Source organism: Arachis duranensis, chromosome 4 (genome assembly GCF_000817695.3).
Source record: "Arachis duranensis cultivar V14167 chromosome 4, aradu.V14167.gnm2.J7QH, whole genome shotgun sequence".
Classification (NCBI taxonomy): Eukaryota; Viridiplantae; Streptophyta; class Magnoliopsida; order Fabales; family Fabaceae; genus Arachis; species Arachis duranensis.
Window position 1 is genome coordinate 13,139,913 of NC_029775.3, and position 23,161 is coordinate 13,163,073.

The following is a 23,161-nucleotide window of genomic DNA, read 5'->3' on the forward strand; positions in this document are numbered from 1 at the left end:
AAAACATATTTTTATATAAATATATAACATATACATATATAGGGTATAAGTTGGTCAGGTAGGATTAAAACTCAACCCACACTCTACCCGACCCACATAAGAACCCTACCCACTGCAAATCGGGTTGACAACCCGCACACAGGTAGAATACATGTTGCCATACTGCGAATACATTGAGCACTGCAAGAAATCATGCATCAATTTATTCGAGTAAATAACAGCTACTACGTCTATTACACCTAAATCATTTACTTTTAAATAGGTCGTTCATATTCCTGTACAACATACGCATCAGGAATTCAAGAAAGTGCTTCACCCAGAACGATCCTACGAGATTATTTTATAGTTTCTAGCGTTGAAAATCTGAAATCTTTGCATGTGCGTAAGAGATTGATCTTGTTGATAAGTATCATCTATATCTAAAATTCTCCTCGCTCCTCTTTTTTGTGATTTTAGATAGTGGAAAGAAAACACGCTTATACCGGTATGAAAACAAATATTACAAGCTCTTCAGAGGGTAGTCGAAACAAGTGAGAAAACCTGTTTTTGATTACGAAAGTGAAATGCAATGATATTTGTGTTGAATTCTTCATTCAATATGAAGATGAAGAATGCAACCAGCCAACCAGTATGAACGTAAAGATGTATCAGGTTGCGGCTGTGGACAAGTTTTCTACCATAATCGTTGGCGGATACATAACTATAGCCCTAACTTCCTTGTCATCGACAAAATAGAATATTGATATAAGAAATTCGTGCATTCATCAGGAACTATCCCAGGATCATCAATAAAAGGAGCTACCAAATACTGCAGTTGGATAAAACTGACACACCGAAAGCACCAATCATTTGAATATGGTGATATCAACAATTTGGTGTGTTAGATGCCGAGGTATGATTAGTCATTTCAACTTACTGCTGTTGGTAGAATGCTGCTCAGTAAGTACTTTTAAAACGCTTACCAATGCTTTCAAACGGTCCCATATGCTGAGACCATATAGTGCTTCAACTAGTGACTCCTGAAATTCGAAGGCACTTTCTGCTACAGGATACTAAGGCAAAGAAGAAGCGCATGTCATTATGTAGCAAAGTGTGATAACATGTAAGTGTATTATCAAAGGTTTCCCAGGCTGACCTGAATAGGCTTAGGTATCACGGTTTTTATGTATGGCCACCATCTATCTTCAACAACAGCTTTTACAAGGCAGCATGCTCGCAAACCTTCTGCACCACCAAATCGTCCAAATCCACTGTGTTTGACACCCCCAAATGGGAGGGACTGAAAAATCAGAATGCATCATTACTTCGGTAGAAATTTAAGAGAGGTAACCGAGATTGAGATAGAAATATATTCTGGCAGATTTTGCCAAAAAGAACTGCATAATGTAGAAAGCTGAATAAAGAAACAACTGTTGTAACATTTATATTTATTTCTGCTTGGCAATAAGATGTGATATAGCAAAGTAGATATTAAAGTAAATCAGAAACAGTTAAGAGTTGTGTTTTCTTGTCCTTCCTGTTCTGAAGAATAAATCAGAGGCTGGTTCCATCACCTAATTGGTAGAGTCCACCATTTTAAAACTTCTGTCCAACTTTCTAATCAGAAAGCTATTATTCAATTGCATAAATCATATTATATTATATTATATTGTGGTAGGCTCTCTCTAGCAGTTGGATGGATGTGAATATGTGATCGACACGACAATGCATACATCATATCATTACAAAGAGAAGTAGGCTTCCTTTGCACAAAGATGCAGATTCCCAGAAAAGTTACCTGACACATATATGTTGCTGCAAAATCATTAACAGCAGCAAAGCCACAATGTATCTGCGAAGCTATCTCTCTGGCATGGCTCTGATTGCCTGAGAAAACAGCACAGCCAAGCCCATATCTTGAGTCATTTGCAAGCTTGACAACCTCTTCATCAGAGCTGAATTTCATTATTGGCATGATTGGTCCAAATGCCTATATGTAGTTGAAGTACAAAGATGAACTTAGTAAGCAGTTGCTCAAGCATAAAACATAAGAATCTCAAATAAGTAAATGACATGAAACACAATAATGTAAATTTAAAATCTTCAATGCTTTTAGTCAAGATGCAACATTTCATATTTTTTTGTTGGTTAATATTTTACATAGATATGGAAGTATGGACCATCAGTAAGCATTTATAGAGAACAAATATGATAAAAATGAGGGGAAATAAAGAGCGTAATGTCATGGAGAAGAGACAATAGCTAGTTCTGCTACCTCTTCTTGCATCAATCTCATGGAGTGATTCACATTAACAATCACAGTTGGGGGGTAATACTGATCAACTGCATCTCCACCAATAGGCCCGAAACTTCCTCTTGCAACAATTTCAGCACCTTTATCTATAGCATCATTGACAAGGCCTTCAAGTTTTTCAGAATGCTCATGCATGCATAGAGCACCCATGTCATACCTTCCAGCTAGTGGTGGACCCTACAAGTAATCATTAACTGTGTGAAGCTTAAAAAACGGGGATAAAATACAAAATAGCTCAGGGGACCTTGTTCCCCTCTAAATCAATCCCAGATCCCCCTTTTTTTATATTTTTTTATTTATTGAAGAAAATTAGCAACACCAAAAAATAAACTTTTCAACTGTAAATTGAGAAAATTCTATCAATTTGCTATATTTGAGCAGTGGGAAGCTAATAACAATCTATATATGTGTTTGTTCTCAGGACACAGAATAGACTATAAAGCCAGTTCTTGATGCATATAATTTCAGGGAAAAATTATTTAACTCAACAAAATGGGAGGACACAGCAACATATCATGAACTGTATGGATGCTCCACAGGATATCACAAAAAACTAGAATAAAAGTAAAAGTAAGCTGATAGATTGCAGAAACACTGCAACAGTTTTAAGTGCAACCACAAGTGATTAAGAAGCCCATGTTAACATTAGAAGAGAGTTGCATGAGAATGTTTTAACAAAACACTTACAGCTGTAACAGATTTTATAATTTGTGTAACTTTACTGACAAAAGATGAATATATGCTCCTGTGGACATAAAAACGTTCAGCTCCAGCACAGTTCTGCCCACTTGACTGAAGAACAGCCCTGACAGCAATTTGAGCAACCTATGTTTGGCAGATCAAAGTCTGTTAAAACTATGGCACTCATGAATGTATACTTCATTAACTTGTAAAATTAACATTTGCCAACCAAGTGGTCAACAATAACACCCATGGCATTTGGAAACCAGAAAATATGGATAGTATTCCTACATGGTCCACATCTACATCTTCACAAACAATAAATGCATCTTTTCCACCAAGCTCAAGTGTAACAGGTATAAGTGTCTCGGAAGCACCTCTCATTATCTGCATAACAGGAAGCAGCATATTAGCAGAATGCACAGAAATCTTAATACACGAAAAGTGATCTGCCATCTTATTCCATTTGTGAGACTCTTCCCTCTCCTTTTCTTCTTTCTTTTTGATAGAACTGAGTAAATATTGACCTAGTACTCTTTAGAATTTCTTCATTAAGTATCTGATTTGCACAACATATCATAAATGAAATAATTGGAAAAAATGATTCACAAATGAGAGGATGGGATGAGCCAAGTCGATTGGCCAAAGCAATCATACCATCTTGCCAACACCAGGTGATCCAACAAAAATGACTTTATCAGCAGAAGACACCAATGCTTCTCCTGTTTCACCAAATCTGGTAAAAAGGTCCAGTTAAAGCTGCAGCTGCAAACATGACTTAGAAAAAAAAAAGTAAGAAGCAGGGTACAAAATAAGACTCTACCCTGTTATCACCTCAACAAGGTCCTCTGGAGCACCTATGGCAGCAAGTGCTGACTGGATGATTCGGAAGTAGAAGCACCCAGACCAACTCGCGTTTTCTGATATCTGCAATCAGAATGATATAGGTTAGTGTCAAACTAAAAAGCATAAGCATAAATTTTATTGTAGTTAGTAAGAGTGGGTATTCCAACTTGAAAGGTTACAGAATATGATTTAATCCCCAGCAGCATAACAGCCAACTGTGTTATTCTGCAAAAGACTTTGTAAAATCATGGGATTAACAAACTGGTGATTGGCACAGTAGATATTTTGTCATTATATACCTTAATCACAATGCCATTTCCAGAAAAAAGTGCTGCCAACATAGGGTTGAAAATATTGTGGAACGGATAGTTCCATGACACAATGGCACCAATAACACCAAGGGGGTGAAATTCTACTCTAGCACTCTTATGAAGCATTGATCTTCCACTGGATCTGTAAGTTGTTAATCAACGATAAATGAATAAAAGAGTGGTCCATCAAATACTGGAATTTGAGATAAAGAAGTATATGAACTGTTTTGTGGTAATGAATATGAACAAATAGGCTACATAGTACATATACTAACAACAGAAAAGGAATGAGGGGATGGGATTGAGCCAGGTACCGGTATTCAGGTTTCAGCCACTTCTCACCCTCTGACAGTAGCCAATGGATCTTCTCACATGTTGTCATTATTTCTCCCAAAGAGGCATCCACCATTGTCTTTCCAGTATCACGCGAAGATATTCTAATAAAAGCACATCAATGATAATATATCATAACACATTATTATGGAATAAGAATAATTACCTAAGGAATGCAACAATATGATAACTAAAAACAAAGGAAGTTTGCATGGTTCCATAATTTGGTAACAAATTTAGTGACACCTAAATTTTCCTTTCATGACCACGGAGAAGTGCACCTACTCGCATATAAGCGCTTGATGTTTTATTATATACTTCAAAAGTATACGCAAGAATTGGCGTCTTTGCTTGAAGCTGGTCTTTGCCCACATTTTTTGGGCTTTCCGCACTTTTTCCACTTGCTCCCTGACCTATCCATGCATGCAAAGTATTTTGAGTTAATTCCTGCAATGCTTTTACTTATGAATCTTGTCAAACTATCATCCAATAATTTCTGAATACTTTGCAATAACTTGCTCTGTGCATCAATATTATCCTTTGGGTCATCTTATTGCTGTCCTTAATGTTTCTGGATCATAGAATATAGACAGATCAATTAGAGTACCATGATGACTGTTAATTCCTAAAATTAGGTGCAGCTAATTACGCATTCATATGCAAGAAAACAATACTTATTTAGAGCCAAAAGGGCACAACATCAGTAAATGGGACTACCATCTTTAAAGAATGCCAAATGAAAGTAAGGACACAGGTTTAACTAGAAGCTATTGACAACTTTTCTTCAATGCAAATGGCATATTTCTGATGTGACACGTTTCTCAACAATGATGTACTCATAAGTTTCTCACTTGTGTTTGTTTTCCTAGCTATTTTACTTCAGCAGTTAAATTTCTAAGTTTCCCTTTTTATCAAACTTTCATAAACATTAACTAGCAAAAAAGTATTCACATATGCAGTGCATCTTAAACTATTATTAGTGCTTAGGGAAATAGATACTAGAACTATGCATCATAATTCATAACCATGTCCCATGAGAAGAATGGGCTCACTGACCTCATATGGGGTCAAAGCAGGAACATATCCCAAATACTTCATGGTAGCAGGCTCATAGCACTGAACTTTAGTGCCAGATTGCTGTGCCGCTCCCCTTGGAGGTACCTGAAGAGGAATAAGCCATCAACAAAACCAGATCAGCCATTTGCTTCCTTTTTCACATATAGATAGCACATTTAACAAACAAACTCCAAGTCATTACATTCAATGTGCCTCACTTACAAGAAGTGAATTCCTAACAGAAATATTAAATCTCATAATAATCTTCCCAGTAGGCTAAATAAAGGAATGATTGGGCACTTTCAAGGAAATTAATAAATCCTCCCAAGTCCTAACACATTCTCCATATAATCCGCATAATTATTAGATATTCAAAGTCTTGAATGCTTTAATATTTATAAATTATAAAATAGATGACAGTTACTTTTACATTTAATACCTTCACATTATTAGGATGATTATTAGGAGTATCTGTAGGACTTAGGAGAATGTATAACTTCATTTTAATGTTCACAAGATATTAAGTACATTTGTTTCTTCATTTAATATTTTCTTTATTAAGTATATTTGGAGGATGTTCTAGCCTTCTAGGACAGTACACAGTAAAATTCATTTCTTAAAACGCATCAATCCGAATTCCGAAGCCACATTACAATGAAACCAACATTGAATTTTCAAATAGATAGAGAAAATCGCAACGATCGTGACATGATGCAAAAACAAGTTAACAAAATAAATAAGCTCCTAATATGTCCTAACTCACTATGCAACAATTTGCAAAACTGAACAGAAAATGCAACATCACAAGCGATCCAATGAGAAGACAGCAGAAACATCACTCACATATATGAAGCTGTTCTCCTGAGCTTGGTTTCCATCGTCTAAAACTGCCATTTCCAAAATTCACGGCACATTTTCACCATCACAAAAACAATTCACGTGCGACAGATTGAGAAAGAGAGAAAGAGAAGAAAGTGTACCATCAGAAGCGTCAACATCGATGGAAGGAACCTTAGGAGGAATGAGCCAGAGGAGGAACTTGCCGATGGCGAAAGCGAGTGCGAGAACGAGCAAGGACCACCAGAACGCCATTAGAGAGGAGCTTCAAAGATTCAGATTCAGATTCAGAAAGAGAGAGTGTGCGCTAGGGTTCCGCAGAAGCTTCTAGAAGAAGAGAGTAATCGAAGAAGATAGAACGTTAATGTGTGATGCAAATGGGTAAAAGACTAAAGAAAGAAGAAGGAAACTGCAAAAAACTGAGGTAGGAATAAAGAGAAGCTGCTAAAAAAGTGACTCGGATTGCAATTTATATATGTTGAGTGGATCGGTTGCTAAATAGGGACCAAAATGAGAAAACAAGAACAGATTCCATGCGTGTTTGAAAGCTTGAATGCCTTGATCCCTCCACTCTCCCCTGATACCATGAGTTGAGTTGAGTGGAATTGATGAGTGAACTCTTTGTGGCAGTATCTAAGATGCTCTTTGGGATAAATGGTGCATTATGCACCCTGTTATCTGATGGTTATATTTCCCTAGAGCGTTGATCAGACTAATCAACTGTGAAATTGGAGGAAAAAACAAATAAGTTGATAAAGCCATAAAGTATCGCTTTAATCACATCTCTTTATAATTTTTATTATTTGTGAGTATTACCATTTTGATTTAAAGACACTTAAAATATTATTTTATAAAAAAATATAGAGAGCCAATAAAATATTTGTATAATATGTATAATAGAGATTTAGGGAATATTAAAGATATAATCATTGGTGTTATCTTTATCTATCAGTAAATTTTTGAGATAAGTGATATCATGATATGGTATCAAAATTCTAAATCAAAAAAATTAACTCATATAATATATTGTATAAATATTCTATTGACTCTAATACCAATGATTATTGTAAATATTATAAATAATGTTTATTTTATAACTTATATAGTCTATTATACACATTGTACAAATGTTTTATTAATTTCGTAGCACGACTCTTATTTTATTGTTTTACGAACTTTTACATTAAAAGAGCTTGATTCATGAATTTGGAATACAACATAAATCTGTTGTTCTTTCAAACTCAATCATTAAGTGCTGCGGTTGCATTCTATTTTAGACGATATTTTTTTAAATAAATACTGTATTTATAAATCAAAATATTTAATAATAAAAAAATTAACTAAAAATAATTAAAATTTATTTTATTTAATATTTATTAATTATTCTATTTAAACAATATTTAGTATTTATTTTATCGAAAGATTAGTAATAAATTTTAAACGGAAGAGTAAAGATAAAGATGCTGAAAATATTTTTAGAAAATTTGTTTCACTAATATTCTCTCTAATGCTATGATGGTAGAGGATAATATTATTTCTAATACTATGACGATAGAGGATGACAGCCTTCAAGTGGCACCCAAAAGAATATGAAACTGCTCTCGTAGAATTGTCAGATTATAAGGAAATCTCTAACAATCAATAATCTTAAAGGAATTTGTAAATCCTATTTCCCCAACCTAAAGTTAGATTTATCTATGAAACAAAAATCAATCTCGACAAGTTAAATGAAAATTAAGATCTTGTAGTTTTAAGGAATGGTTTATTATGGATCCGAATGGTTTATCTGAGGGTTTGGCAATGGTATAGAGAGATAGTTGCATTGTCCAAATTTTATAGCACGGTAGATTTTTCATTGCGGTTTCAGTTTTGACAGCTTCTAACGATTCCTATGGTGTTCTAGGTGTTTATCTCGGTTCAAATAATCAACATAGAATGACTCAATTTGTTGAATTAACTTCATCACCCAACAGTTTCACTGTAAGGTTGCGTTAATGGGTGATGTCAATGCCATTTCTAATCAATTAGAGAAAGAAGATGGGGGTATAAAATCTCCCACTTCTATTTAGACTTTCAACAGTTTTATTGATGCTAATTCTCTGATCGATGATAATTCTCTGATTGATATTGGTATGAGCGGAAGACCATTTACTTGGTCGAATAGACAAAGTGGTTATGAGTTAACACATGAGAGACTAGATCGATTTATGGTAGGAATTGATTGGCAGCAACTCTATCCCAATGCATCGGTTCTTAGACTTTCAGAATCAGGGTAGGATCATTCTTTTCTTTTCTTAGATTTTAATCCGAGAACTGAGTGATCTAAAAGGTGATTCAAATTCCAAAAAAGATGGTGTTCCAATGATGAAATAAGACAGATTGGTAGAGAGGTTTGCATGAACAAATTGATAGTTTAGCCATGTATATCCTATCTCAAAAAATAAAACATTGTCGGCATAAGATTGTCAGATGACAGCAAGAAAACAGATCTAATTCGAAGGTGGAGATTGATTCACTACAATTCGAATTAAAGGAATTCCGTTTAGCATAAATTCATCGGGTGAAATTATTTCAGAACTAGAAGGCAAAGTTGAAAAAATATTACAAAATGAGAAATCTTATTGGAAAGAGAAATCTACAATCAAATGGCTCAAATCAGGTGATCAGAACACGACTTTCTTCCATCAGAAGTTCAGAAATTGAACCCGAAGGAATAAATTTTGGCAACTAAATAGTAGTGATGATGACGTGGCTACTTCAAATGCTGGAATTGTTTCTGTGGCTGAATCATATTTCAAAGACATCTTTTTCTCCACTTGTCATGAGAATCCTGAACTTTTGTTTACTGACTTTAGACCTAAAGTTACAGCTCACATGAACCGTAGGTTTCAAAAACTAGTGACTATAGAGGAAATGAAACATGTGACATTTAGTATTCACCCACAAAGTGCTCTAGGAGACGATGGCTTGATAGCAAAGTTTTTTCAAAGCTTCTAGATCATTTTTAGTGGTGATGTGTTCCGAGAAGTTAAGAGCTCTTTTTCAGGGGGCAGAATTTTAAAGTGTTTTAACCATACTCAGATCTATCTAATTCTCAGAATTCTTAATGCTAAAGATATGACTTAAGTAAGACCAATAAGCCTATCATCAGTCTTTTACAAGATTATCTCTAAAGTACTTGTGCATAGACTTTACGGTATGATAAATAGACTAATTAGCCCTACACAGAGTGCTTTTATTAAAGGCAGATTAATCTTTGATAATATCCTAATTGCTCATGAGTGCATACATTACTTGAAGAACAAAAAAAGAGGACTCAAAAGTGAGATGATGCTAAAATTAGCTATGAGTAAGGCATATGATAAGGTGGAATGGCACTTTTTTTGGTTTATATTAGAGAAGTTTGGTTTTGACTTTGGTGGATTATGTGGATTCGAAAATTAGTGATAATTGTTTCTGATACGTGCTTTAAATATTTGTGATATGAAAAGATCAAATATTATTTAAAATTTATTAATTCATTTTGATGTATTTTGATTTTTGTTTATTTAGTTATTAGATTGGACTTTATGTTTGTGAGTTTTAGAGTTTTCTTAGTTTTAACCTAATAAGAAGTTATAAATACTGCCTTAGCTATCATAGTCGTAATATTCAATGATTAGAGATTTGAAAACCCCTTTTTGGTTTTGTGATGAAACTATGATGTGGACAAATGAGGTTGAGTGAGTACCTCTCTTATTGCATCTGGGAATTGGATAGAAGGTTGAGGAGTCCATTCGATTTAATTTTCAAACTACGGCATGGACAAGTTAGGTTGAGGAGTTCCTTTCTTGTTGCGTCAAGAAATTGGATAGAAAGTAGAGTGATTATCTTTCTATTCAATTTCAACCTATCTTTTTCATTTCTATTTCAATTACAATTTATCTTTTCTATTCAATTTCAATTCTTGTCTTGTTTATCCTTTTTTTTATCATTTGGTATCAGATCTCAAGTATTATATTAATTCTTATTATTCTATGTTTGTTCTTCTTGTATAAAAAAATAAAAAATAAAAAAAGAATTTAGTGTCTTTCACATTCTTTTTTATGTTCTTGTCTTTCTTGTTTGTATTTCATTATTATCTTGTATACCATTTTTTCCAGCTACAAGATTCGAGGTCGAATCCTTTTTTAAGAGGAGGAGAATGATATATGCTTCAAATATTTGTGATATGAAGAGATCAAATATTATTTGAAAGTTATTAGTTTTATTTTGATGTATTTTTATTTTTTTTATTTGGTTATTAGATTGGGGTTTATGTTTGTGGGTTTTAGAGTTTTCTTTATTTTAACCTAATAAGAGGTTATAAATACCTCCTTAGCTATTGTAGTCATAATATTCAATGATTAGAGATTTAGAAACTCCCTTTTGGTTTCGGGATGAAACCATGATATGAACAAGTGAGGTTGAGTGAGTCTCTGCCTCTCTTGTTGTATCGATGAATTAGATAGAAGGTTGAGGAATCCCTTCGATTCAATTCCCAAACTATGGAGTGGACAAGTTAGGTTGAGAAGTCTCTTTCTTGTTACGTCAAGAAATTTGATAGAAAGTAGACTGATTCTCTTTGTATTTAATTTCAACCTATATTTTTTGTTTCAATTTCAATTACAATTTATCTTTTTTATTCAATTTCAATTCTCTCTTATTTACCTTTTTTTTTTGTTATCAGATTCTTATTTTATCATTGTAGAAGGACAACTCTCTAATTTCTTCAAGGCAAATAAAGGTATCCGATAAAAAAATCTCTATTTCACTACTTTTTTCTTTTCTATGCAGAATATCTCTTCTTCTTACTACATAAGGCAAAATAAAATAGACTAATTCAAAGTATTCAGGTACAAAGACGATATCCCAAGGTCAACTATCCCCTATTTGTTGATGATTCAATCTTTTTCTGTAAAACTAATCTTGAGACATGTTCAAACAATTTGAATTGTTGAGTTCTTACGAAAGTATCAGTGGTTAGAGGGTAATAAACATGTTGTATTTTTAGTCACAACACTCCTTCTACTATTCGTACACAACTTACTAACTCTATGAATATTGATCACATTGGGTCTAGGACAGGGTCCAGGATAGATATCTGAGTTTGCCTTCTAAAGTTTCTAGATCGAAAAAGCTAAGGCTTCTTTTAGTATGAGCAAAGAGAAGGTTTGGAAAAAAAATCCAAAGAGATGGAAGCGCGATCTTTTATCTTCGAGTGGTAGACAGGTATTGCTCAAGACAGTGGGTGAAGCTATTCTTATTTATACTTTGTCTTGCTTTAAGTTATCTGATATAGTTTAATTTCGAAAACTCCCTCCCTACTTTCTCAATTTTGATGGGGGTAAAAAGATTTTGAAAGACAAATGACTTGGATCAACTGGGATACTATGACTTGTCCATGAAAAGAAAGAGGCCTTAAATTTAAAGATCTTAGAATTCAGAATTTGACACTATTAAACAAATAGTTTTGGTGATTTGTAACACAGCCTACTTTTTTATTATCTAAAATCCTAAAAAGTAAGTAATTTAAAAATGGTAATGTTATAACTGCAAAAACTATAATCTTATCTTCTTAGGGATGGAAGAGCAGACTGGAGAGCTGAAAGCTAAATTGTTAAAAAAGGTCTTAATTGAACTCTAAGTACTGAAAAAAATATTCGAACCATGAAGGATCCTTGGCTGCCTCCTCCGTATCCTTTAATGATTTTTAAAATGCCAAATAGGCAGGCTATTTTCAATTTGATTTCAAGAATTAAAGATTTAATTACTGAAAATAGGAATTGGAATTAGAATCTCATTTAGAATTATTTTCCTAAGAAGTTGTAAATAGGATTTTGTCAGTTAAAATTTATTGGAGTTGGGATAAATTGCAATGGGATTTGAACAAATTCAAATATTATAATACAGTTTTAGTCTATAAAATTGGCTATTTATTTCACTATCCGCCTCTTGAACTTTACCCTAATCATATACAGAGAAAATGCAGTGGATTGAATTATGGAAGTTGAACTTGCCGCACAAAATTAAGCTCTTTATTTGAAAAACTCTCCATGGTCGCCTTCCAGTGCTTGCTCAAATTTACCGCTGCTTTCCATCCACATCACTAATATGTCCTTATTATCATGAAGTAACATAAACAATCACTTATTGCTTGCTTCACTCTGGAATTAAAGAAGTATGGTCTCAGAATGATCTTTAGGACTGCCTTCCCCTCAAAGTTTTTACGATTTTTGAACATGGTGGACTACAGTAACGAAAATGCTTAACTCATTGAAAAATGTTAACCAAAATCTCTAATTGCTTGCTATCCTTTATTAGAACGATTAGAAAGCTCATAACCAATTAATCTTTAAAGATATTACTTCAATGTCGTCTGCGATTCTTTCTGGCTCTGTCAAGCTAAAATCCAAAAAACTCCCATTTTAAGTCACCGTATCCACGAGGCCAACTTTTAGTTTCATTTAACTCTTAATTTTTTTTTTAGTTTGGACTATTTTAATATAAAAGAATATTTATTTTTTGATGTGTATAATAATAATTTAAAAATAAATTTTTATAACAAGATTAAGATTATATAATATATTTAAATAGATTTTTATTTATAATTATTTTTTCAGTAATTTACCTTCAAAGTTAGCATGAGATTATCCGACAATAATATTACTATTAATATAAGTCGTCAAAACCGAAAATTGTATGCGTCGGAAAAATCGTCAGATCCAAAAGTTCTAACAAAATATTTCTGTCGAAGTTTTTATTGATATAATTCGATAATAATTTCAACGATAATTAGAGTTTATCCAGTAGCATAGTAAAAATACGAATAAAACACTTATCAAATACGTGAATATGAATTTCTATAATTTCTTCAACAAAACATATCATAAACAAAATATCAAATTTTCATCTAACAGCAGCCTCAGCCACTAATGGTATGAGGTGTGAACGCAATTGTCGTCGTCTTTTCTCTTGGCCTCACGTAGTTGATTAAATAATGCTCCGTAAAACATTCACACATAAATAAATAATTAAACAGCAACAGTGCAAACACAACTGAAACCAGAAATAAAAGAAAGCAACGTGATCAGCATGCCACGTAGTAATCATAGGAGACTGGGAGTGGCCATGGATTTCTCGCCGTGCAGCGTCGCGGCGCTCAAATGGGCGGTGGAAAATTTTGCCAGAGAAGGAGACCATATCATCCTCCTCATCATTCGCCCAGACGTTAACTACGAGCATGGCGAGATGCAGCTCTGGGAACTCACCGGAGCTCGTAAGTTATTTGTAGTTGACAATTATTACTTTGCTAAATATCAGATACTTAGAGAATAAATTATTTTCTACCTTATTTTATTTGCATGATAATTCCCATTCATAAATGAATAAATAATCATAATCATATTAAGTATATGCTAGAATTAATCACTAATATCAGCTATTAATATAAAATAAATATTTGAATATAAAATACATACTTAAAATAAATTAAACAATATATATTCATACACAAATATAATGATTAATTTTAATTTACAAATAATATTTTTAAATTTAAAGTATCGTATTTAAATTGCACTTGAAACAATTAGTTATACATAGGCCAAAGGATTCATTCTTGAATCTTGATGGTATGCAGCTTACATACCCCTAAACGAGTTCACTGATGCTGAGGTCATGAAGAAATATGGACTGAAGCCCACTCCCGAAGCAATTGAAGTGTCCCAAAAAGCTGCAAAGGATAAAAAAGTATGATTTGAGTTATTGATAACGAATATGTTAACAGACATTATGATGCATAATAATGTGCATTTTACTATAATAAGTTAATAACTTTGGTCCTTGGCAGGTAGAGGTACTCATGAAAATCTTTTGGGGTGACCCTCGTGAAAAGATTTGCCAAGCAGTCGATTCAATACCTTTAGAGGCTCTTTTCATGGGAAATAGAGGCCTTGGTCCCCTCCAAAGGTTACTAGCAAAGTAGCAAACGTTCTTTTAATAATCATGCTTTCTACTTAAAGCATAGGATTTGAGAAGCATGCATTGCATTTCGGTTATTCATGGTTAATTCGTTATGAAGAGTAGAATGAATCTCATTATGAATTTTCATTTTATGTCGTGTTTTGCAGGGCCTTTATGGGAAGTGTGAGCAACTATGTAGTGAATCATGCCACATGTCCAGTCACTGTGGTGAAAAGTGACAATCAAAATAAAAGTTAATTATTTTCCTAATTTGATATTATATAGGACAGAGAATAAATTTGTGCTACACAACCAAGTTTTGATGCCTTTGGGCTTTGGTGGATTGCATATGTATAGTATTATGTTATCATGTGTCTCAGTTGATACTCCTTCGGGCGTCCATATTGAAAGTTAGTTGCTCAAAAATCAAAATGTTCTTAAACCGTGATGAGTAATAATTATATAAAGGAAACAGTGTCAAGAATGTTATTATTTTTTGAATTCTAATATTTCCTTCATACTTAAGTTTGTCTATATGACATGTAATAAAAATTTTCTCCTAATTAAAATTTGTCTACAATGTATCAAATTTTGCCTAATTTTTCCTTATTAATTTGTTTTTAGTCATCTATGACTATAAGTCTATAAGACATTAATTATGATACATAGTGTAAAGAATTTTATGTGTCCAACAATTGATAAGTTGTATCCCCATCATATAAAACGTTAATCATTTATATATCCATTTAATAATATCATATATTACCATATAATTTTTTTATTTGAAAATATTTAATAATAAAAAATAACTAAAAACAACTAAAATTTATTTTATTTAGCATTAATTAATTTTCTATTTTTTTTTGTGTTTTTTTAGTATTATCATTTTCTATTTTACAACTCGTTAAGATAACATAATAGAAAATTCTAAGCGATCAACGAATTTTCTTTAATTTTATCTTACATTTGAATCAAAATTAATTAACTTTTTATTAGTGTTAATTCTTAATATTACCCGAAAATAATATACAAATCAAGTAAATAAAAAATATATTCACAATAACAAAAATTTACAAGAGTTGATGAAATTATCTCTATTAATAATAGATACGATACTACCTACTATTTTATTTAAACATAAAGTTCTTTGTATGAAATTGCTCATTCGTTTGAAATTGCCTATTAAGAAAAAACAAAGGTTAAACAAAAAAAAAAAAGGAAAAGAAAATACAATACAATACATATATTTCAATCAACTAAAGTAAAATTTTGTTTTGATACAAGAATCTACATGTCAAATGTTAATGCTTCCTGTACTAAAGAGAAATTTACTCTAGTTAATTAATATGCACATAAAAATGAAAAATATAAATAAAGCATAATAAATTAATAATATATACAGAAGTGAAAGCTACTGATGGGGAACCATATGAGCAATGGCAAGACAATTGCTTGCCATAATTCCAACCGACCCGGAAACGAAGGTAGAGGACTCAAGATCCTGAAAACCGCTCTCACATGTTGCCACGTCAGCCATAACAGAACTAAGCATGATGGTAACCGTTCCAAGATCACGCCCCGCAGCAGCATCACTCGCTTTTTGGAGGTTCTCAAGCGCGTTGGTATACTGCACCCTACAGTCCACGTACATGACTGCACCTAGGTTCTCCGGCGACGAAGTGCTCGAGTGCCTCTTCGACTTCTCTATGGTCAGCTTCAACTCGATCGAGCAGGCCGTTATGGAAGCTTGGAGGACGTGGGTGAGGTCGAAGTGCTCGCCGTGGAGATGCGGTGCGATGGTGGAGAAGCACACGTCAGGGTAATCGGTGTGGCCGCATATTTGTCTGAGTTCGTTGTGGTGTTTGGTTGACAAGTGTGTGATATCGTCGGGCATTGTTAACGTGTGGCCGCGTAAGGTTCCTTTAAGGAGATCCGAGAAAGAAGAGTAGAATGATGATGAGTCAAGGCCACCGCCGCCATGGCTCGACGGCGATTGTGCCGGAGCATCAACACCCAGCTGGTAGTGGTGGGTTGCTTCAGCTCCAGGGGTGTCATCATGGAAAATGTGAGCGCCAAATGGGTGGTGTGGTTGCTGACTTGTCTCGGGCGCGTGAGCCTGGTGATGATAATAGCGAGGGAAGGTGGCGTTAGATTGACTTAATAGCGAAAAACATATGAGGATTATTAATGTGGAGAAATTGTGTTTCATTTTGATTACTTGAAAGGTTTTGCAACGAAGGAAAATAATCAGGGGAAATGCAATTGTTGGGGGGCACGGGAGAAGGGATTTATAACACAATATAATGAGGAATTTGGGTTTGGTGAATTAACCATGAATTTAGGATGTCATTCATGATTAGTGTTGTCTCACGGGGTTAAAGGAAAGTCAACAATTTACTAGAGGTTGAAACTAGCATCTATTTTTTTATCCCCTCAAAATACTACTGTATTATGCATAACGTGTGAATGGCCTAATAATAGAGAAGGGAACTCTCGAAGTTCTGCTTTTGGAATGTTTTCCTCACCATTTAATTTTCTAAACCTTGGTCACGCTTGATAAAGAATTGGGATAGGATGATATATACGTACTAATGTGTAGAATTTATATGATGTATTTGTAATTGATCTTATTCATTCTCTTCATATATATATTGATGTCTAGTAACTTAATATTCTACATTAGGCTATCATTCATTTATTGGATGGTCAAGATAAAGGAAGTAGTATTATCAATTTTTTCATCGGAGCAAATTTACAAGAATTCCACTTATTTGAATTGTTTATCTTTTTCTTCACAGAACATTATCACGTAAAAAGGGCATGAAAAGTTAACGAACTTCTTCAGCAAAAGGGCCACAATTGCAATGGCAAGTCCAATGGCTATCAATGTGAAAATATGATCATCAAGCTTTTGCTGTATCCTAGTCTCCGGCTTCGGATTTTGAACCCTTAAACCAGAATTATGGGGCGACTGGTTCCTTGAAACATTGGATTGGATCTCCGTTGAAGCTTCAACTCCTTGAAGATTATCATCAACAACTACCTCCTCTTCAACAATTCTATCTCCTGCTTGATCTGGAATCCCCTCTTCAGCAGGTAAAGCCTCAGCATTATGGGAATTTGCCTGGGACTCGGCCTCCTCGTCTCTGGAATGCTCTTCTTCGAGTAGTTGTATGGAGCTATGTTGAGGAACAGGGGGTGCCTTGCTTAGCATATACTCGTGTATCTGTGATAATAGAATAGAATCAGCACAAATGCACAATATGTTCGTAGTTGCAGAAAACATGTTTTCAGGTGAAACATATGCAATATCTTACCTCATCAATCAGTTTTTGACGTTCAGGAGTCCCAAATTTCGGAGGCGCTTCACGAGATTTGATGGCCAAGGTACGCCTTTCTTCCTTCTTGTAGTCCAACGACCCCAAAGCACCATTAGGGTTGGTAGGCATGAATGCAATCAGTGCAACTAAAGCGGTCCTTACTGACAAATGAAATTTACACCAACTAAATCAGAACCTTTGCTGTAAGTAATGTATTAAATTAGAGCAATGAAATATACCAAAGGAAAATTCACATTCTATTCCAATTCCTCTTGTATGCATATATAATATCAAAGTGCACAAAGCATAACATGCATAACATGCATATCGAGCAACTCGATCTATAGACCACAGATAACTTGCAAATTAGCTACTCAAATGCAGTGACTCAGGTTAAAAAGAAAAGTTGTTTACCACTCCATGATGGTTGCCAATGCTCAGGGTGATGATTTGATATGCTCAAGCAAATCTTTGTTTGGGTCTCGAAACGTCCATTAGGCTGATAGCATAACAGTAAAACTTATAAGCATGTAATAATAGAGGTTGCGTTTCGTTGTTCCAAACTTCCAACACAAAAGACTGAACGCAAAAGACAAGATTAACATAATAGTATTATCCTCAATCAGCATCTTACCGTCAATAACATAAATGAAGGTGGTTTGAATGGATACTCTGAAGGCAATTGGATCCGTCCATGATAGACAGCACCCTCAAATTCAGTATCACGAGGTCCTCTAATTGCAAATTGCCATTCAAATATATTTTCCTGAAAACAAGGGTGATACTGAAGTTGCTCAGCCAAGTTTTATGAGTTATGAGCCATGATGTCAGAGCAAACACGAAATATACTCAATAATCAAAATACTATTTTCCAATGGGTAACAAGTTATAGATCATGCAGACAAAGCTCCCTGGAAGTAAAGTTTTTATCATTTTTTAGTTTTATTTTTATTTTTATTTTTTATAAACGGAAGTCATTTGAATAACACAGAAGTCACAGAAACTTATGAAGTTGGAAGTTGGGTATACTCCTAAGCCGAAATAAATAGTGATGAAGTAAGATGTCCTGTACAAGCAGCACCTTGTAAATTGTAAACATATCTTTTCCCTAAGATCTTGTTTCCTACATAAGTAGGTAGATTTTTGTTTAAAAAAAAAAAGAAGTTTCCAAAGTGTTTATTATTCATACATATGCAAATTGTTCTATTTTGAGTCTTTGACTAAGCAAGTGTTTGGAGGAACTACGAAAAGGAAAGATATCTGATAGATAAGAGAGAAGTCAGATACGAGAGAATTGCTTAACATTATCCAGTTACTCTTGCATAAATCTTTTAGATTTTTTTTAACAAAAAAGAAGTAATGATCAGAGCTTATAATGTATTTTGCTAATTTTACCTTTTATATTAAAATAACTAAACGCATTTAATACGTTTAAAATCTTATAGGAGGGGGCAGATTGGTAAATTAATCTTTTATTTCTCGCTAATATATAATAAACTAGGATTTAGCTAAATATACTCTAAGACACATTAAACCAAACTCTCGAAAAAATTCTCATTACCCTTCTCTCTCTCTCTCTCTCTCTCTCTCTCTCTCTCTCTCTCTCTCAAGTTTCATTAATAGGAGTGATAACTATCAAAATCACAATTCAACCAATCCCTAAAAACCAGTGCAGAAATTTAAATACGTAGTAAACACCTCTTTTTTCTCTCTCAGTCCCACTTAATTTCAGAAGCAAATTTAATTGTGCCACTTCCAATTTCACGAAACAGCAGAGTTCACACAGCTCAATCAAACAATTCCCTTAACAGGAGTTTCTGAAATCAGCCACTAGCGCCATGAATCCAACATACCAAGCTTTATTGAATTCGCCACAAGTTCACAAAATAGTATAAGTATGCCATAACATAAACAATCACCTGAATCCAACACAATTGCTCCACAACAAAAAAGAGATCACGCTTCAATAAACCCTAATTAAGAAAAACAAACAAAATTAAAGGAATAAAGTACAGAACCTCGAGAGGGAGACTCGTGAAATCATCGGAAGGATTGGACTGCATCTCCTTGACCTCTTGGAGAATGCGCTTGACGGCGGGGTTCTTCATGTTGTACTTCTCCGCCATCTCAAGGGTATATGGGGAATTTCTCAGAGTGAAAGGAGTTCGAGGTTTGTGAAATTGTGATCGTTAGAGTAGGAGGAGAATGGAAAATTGGAAAGGAGACAAGAGTCTGAGTCAGAGTGCAATTCAACAACGACGTTCCATCTCCATAATCATCGACACGTGTCAATAACATAAGGGTCTATCACAGTATCACTCTTTCTACTTTAGTTGACGTTGACCACGCATCAGATTTAGTCTTCCCTCAAGTGAGTACTGTCATCAATGCCCTAAATTATACTTCTTGAATTATCTAATAAAGTAGATTCAGTAAATTTGATTAGATATTTAACCTTTTTCATTTTTGGCAAGTATACACGAGTTTTAACTTTTAACCAAAAATAATTATTTCTTGTAAAATTTGTTATATATTCTACTGCAGAGATTTTACATTCCTTCGCTGCTATGTGCTTTCATTTTAGTATATAACATGAACAATTATCATGAGTATAATTATTGTTTAAAAATAAACTATTAAAATAGTATTCGAAAGTGTTTATCTACGATAATAATTTTGAAAAACAAAAAATAAATAAATTTTTTATTATTTAGTTGAGGAAAAAAATTAAAGAAAAAAAAAAGATGAATCCACTCATTTTTTTTCTCTCTCTAATATTAAAAAAAAAAATAGAGAAAAAACTATTTTTTTCAATACTTCTAATACTATTTTTTCATTTTTCAATATATTTTATAATATAAAAATAAAATTGTCTTTTTATAATATTTTTTTTCTTTTCATCCAAACATATCTAAAAAAAAATAAAAATTCACTTAATTTTTTTTTTCTTTCCTCTTTGTTTCTTTCCTTTCAACCAAACATAATCTAAGTGGTTGTCACAAAAACACATTTTGATAGACGGATACTTATTCTTGTTAAATTTAACTATCTTTATAGCGTTTATTTGTAGTTTGTATTTTTTGAATTATTTCTCTCAGGGACAAAATCTTTCTGAGTACAATTTATTCATAGTTAACCAAAGAAAAATAATTCGTGGTAAGAGTAAAATATAATTGGACCAGGAAAAACCTCGCTCGAAGTAGAAATATAATTCACAAGGTTAGGCCCCTAAGGCTCCTAATCTGAATTCTAGTTTCACACTACCAAGATGTTGAGATTATAACAACTACCATTATCTGATGGCTGAATAATGGTGAGTGTAAAATCTCAATTTGCAGCAAAGAGTATTTGTTTTCTAGAACCAGAATCACTGATCAGAGCATACAAATAAAATTTTCCTCATAGGAACTTCCACACAGAAATAGAGTTCAATGGTGTTCCCTTCCACCCCAAAAGAAGGGAATTCCCATCCCTATCAAATGTACAACTGCTTCCACAAGGGAACCTTTTAGCAACAAGCTCAGCTTGGAACAAAGATAACATGCTAATCTCTGTTTCCACCAGTCCAAACCGGGAGAAAAATGCCCTCCATACATCAATCCTCACATTCCTAGCATTCCTCTCTGCTCCCTCGGCAGCCAATATGTTCTTGATTCCATAAGCAAGGTACTGCGACTCGAAAACCAGCCTGTTCGGCTCGTCATGCTTCATACAATTCTCTAAACAATCAAAGAATGCACTGAAGTAGAAAAGCGCCTCAATGAACCGGTTTACAAATGAAGTCGAATTGTGGCTCGCCTCAATTTCAGTTATCGCAAGTACACTAGGCCTTATTGTTTTGACAACTCTCATGATAGTTTCGAGCTGGTCCGGCTGCTGAATCTTGCTGCCAAGTGCATACTGAGAGTAAACCACAATTGTTTCCTCAGGATCTATCTTAAATAGATCCTCTCTGAGTTGCAGCATGTCAGGTACAATAACATAATCATAGCAAAGGTTTATCTTCAAGCTTATTGCAAAATCCTTCAACCTCTTTCCAGTGTCCTCTATGATAAGCTTCGAATTGCTTCCACTTCCAACAGCTGTTATCTTAAGCAGCTCTAAAGGACATCGATTTCTTGACACAAGGGATTGCATCAGGGTTGTCCATTGCACACCCTTTCTGATTTCAAAATCAATGATGTGAATCTTCTTTGCCTCAGTAACATTTTCAATTATAGATTGGACTAGTGTGAACATTGTGATCTGACAGAAAGGAGCTGCTCCATAAAATGCCAAAACAGAGGGGGTGAGATTCTTGGTTATCTCTCGAGGATCCATTGGTTGCATCTTTTTCAAGTCCTTGGATGAAATTCTTCCCGTCTCAAGATCAATCCTGAGGCGAAGAGCCTCCGCGAAGTAATGAACAACTCGCTTAACTGGTGAACCGGTCTTGGAAGACGATGACTCGCATTGAGATAGCAACTTGCCGGCTCGCCCGTACTGCTTAAACCCCACCTTCTCAGCACAAGCCAAGAGTGATTCAGCAAGTTGAACCTCCTCTTTCTCCTCACCAGAGAGTCCTGAGAAAAATTGACCAAAAGGGTGGCTAAAAATTGACTTCAAAGCTGATGATCCTAAAGATTTTGGTGATGATGGTGATGATTGAATGAACCTTGTTCCTGCTATCCTCATCACATCGTCAGTTGAAAGCTTTCTTCCAAGAACTTCATTACCTGCAGCAGAGTGATCAATTGGTTGCATAATTTTCTCTTCATCACATAACTTCTTAAATCCTTTGTTGCTGCCATAGCTCTTCAATAACTCAAGTGATGCTAAAGGAGTTGATGAGTTTTGCTGTTTGTCGTTTGCAATAGTTTCTTCACTTAGTGGAACCATTCTTGTTGGATTTTCATCAAACATGTGGAGGTCATCAAAGTATGTATGGGTTTGTGGTGGTGGAGAAACCGCAACAAATTGTAGATTCTCCAATGTTCCATACTCAAGATATGATAATTGTTGTTGCTGCTGCTGCTGTGAAGGAAAGAATTCAAAACTAGACCCAAAAGGGTCAATTCCCATTGACTCACCCCACTCTTCAGCACCAGAAAATTGAACCTTGTTCACTTCATTCATTCCCTCTATAGCCCAAGAAGTATAATTTGATGAACTATGTTTATCCTCAATTGCACTAAAACCGAACTCATTGAAAGGACTCAAATTTTCCATCACACTAAGTTCTTTGTATTACTCAAACTAAGTTCTTTTTGTAACTAACAATATATAACAGAGAACTGAGGGATTATTAACAAATTGATGCGAAATTATATTTGTTAGCTCTAAGCTCTAACACTTAGATCCTTATAGTATAGTTAAAATTGATTTTGTCACGGGTGGGTGACTGAGGTCTGTGTCGATATGACCAAGATGCCCTCATTGGCCTGCATATAATGACAAAGCTATAATTGATTAAAGTTTCAATGAGTTGTATGATTTTTTTTGGTTCTCCACATAAATTACTC

General features: G+C 34.2%; 4 protein-coding genes across 5 annotated transcripts; 1 reads left to right on the forward strand and 3 right to left on the reverse strand.

Moving 5' to 3' along the window:
* Positions 1 to 518: 518 nt before the first annotated feature.
* On the reverse strand, positions 519 to 6,988 carry LOC107483437 (aldehyde dehydrogenase 22A1). 2 transcript variants are annotated; one of them, XM_016104053.3, is made up of 14 exons: positions 6,501 to 6,988; positions 6,364 to 6,407; positions 5,521 to 5,625; positions 4,750 to 4,877; positions 4,446 to 4,568; positions 4,120 to 4,273; positions 3,798 to 3,901; positions 3,632 to 3,710; positions 3,266 to 3,361; positions 2,981 to 3,118; positions 2,255 to 2,470; positions 1,778 to 1,969; positions 1,136 to 1,279; positions 519 to 1,052 (listed from the first exon to the last, which is right to left on the reverse strand). In XM_016104053.3, the coding sequence occupies exons 1-14, from the start codon at positions 6,610 to 6,612 to the stop codon at positions 903 to 905; spliced, it is 1,785 nt and encodes a 594-aa protein (XP_015959539.1). In that variant the 5' UTR covers positions 6,613 to 6,988; the 3' UTR covers positions 519 to 902. The 2 variants fall into 2 exon arrangements, with proteins under 2 accessions (XP_015959539.1, XP_015959540.1); XM_016104054.3 differs by lacking the exon at positions 6,501 to 6,988 and adding an exon at positions 4,969 to 5,035 and having other exon boundaries at positions 6,364 to 6,389.
* Positions 6,989 to 13,420: 6,432 nt separating this feature from the next.
* Positions 13,421 to 14,814, forward strand: LOC107483438 (universal stress protein PHOS32). Its single transcript, XM_016104055.3, has 4 exons — positions 13,421 to 13,654; positions 14,018 to 14,127; positions 14,228 to 14,346; positions 14,508 to 14,814. The coding sequence occupies exons 1-4, from the start codon at positions 13,471 to 13,473 to the stop codon at positions 14,596 to 14,598; spliced, it is 504 nt and encodes a 167-aa protein (XP_015959541.1). The 5' UTR covers positions 13,421 to 13,470; the 3' UTR covers positions 14,599 to 14,814.
* A 937-nt stretch (positions 14,815 to 15,751) lies between these two features.
* LOC107483435 (ubiquitin-conjugating enzyme E2 32) lies at positions 15,752 to 19,935 on the reverse strand. Its single transcript, XM_016104052.3, has 6 exons — positions 19,679 to 19,935; positions 18,295 to 18,426; positions 18,075 to 18,159; positions 17,658 to 17,821; positions 17,142 to 17,566; positions 15,752 to 16,496 (listed from the first exon to the last, which is right to left on the reverse strand). Exons 1-6 carry the CDS (start codon positions 19,784 to 19,786, stop codon positions 15,752 to 15,754), a joined length of 1,659 nt encoding a protein of 552 aa, XP_015959538.2. The 5' UTR covers positions 19,787 to 19,935.
* An 842-nt stretch (positions 19,936 to 20,777) lies between these two features.
* Positions 20,778 to 22,938, reverse strand: LOC107483434 (DELLA protein RGL3-like). Its single transcript, XM_016104051.3, has one exon. It carries the CDS (start codon positions 22,866 to 22,868, stop codon positions 21,060 to 21,062), a length of 1,809 nt encoding a protein of 602 aa, XP_015959537.1. The 5' UTR covers positions 22,869 to 22,938; the 3' UTR covers positions 20,778 to 21,059.
* Between the last annotated feature and the right edge of the window lie 223 nt (positions 22,939 to 23,161).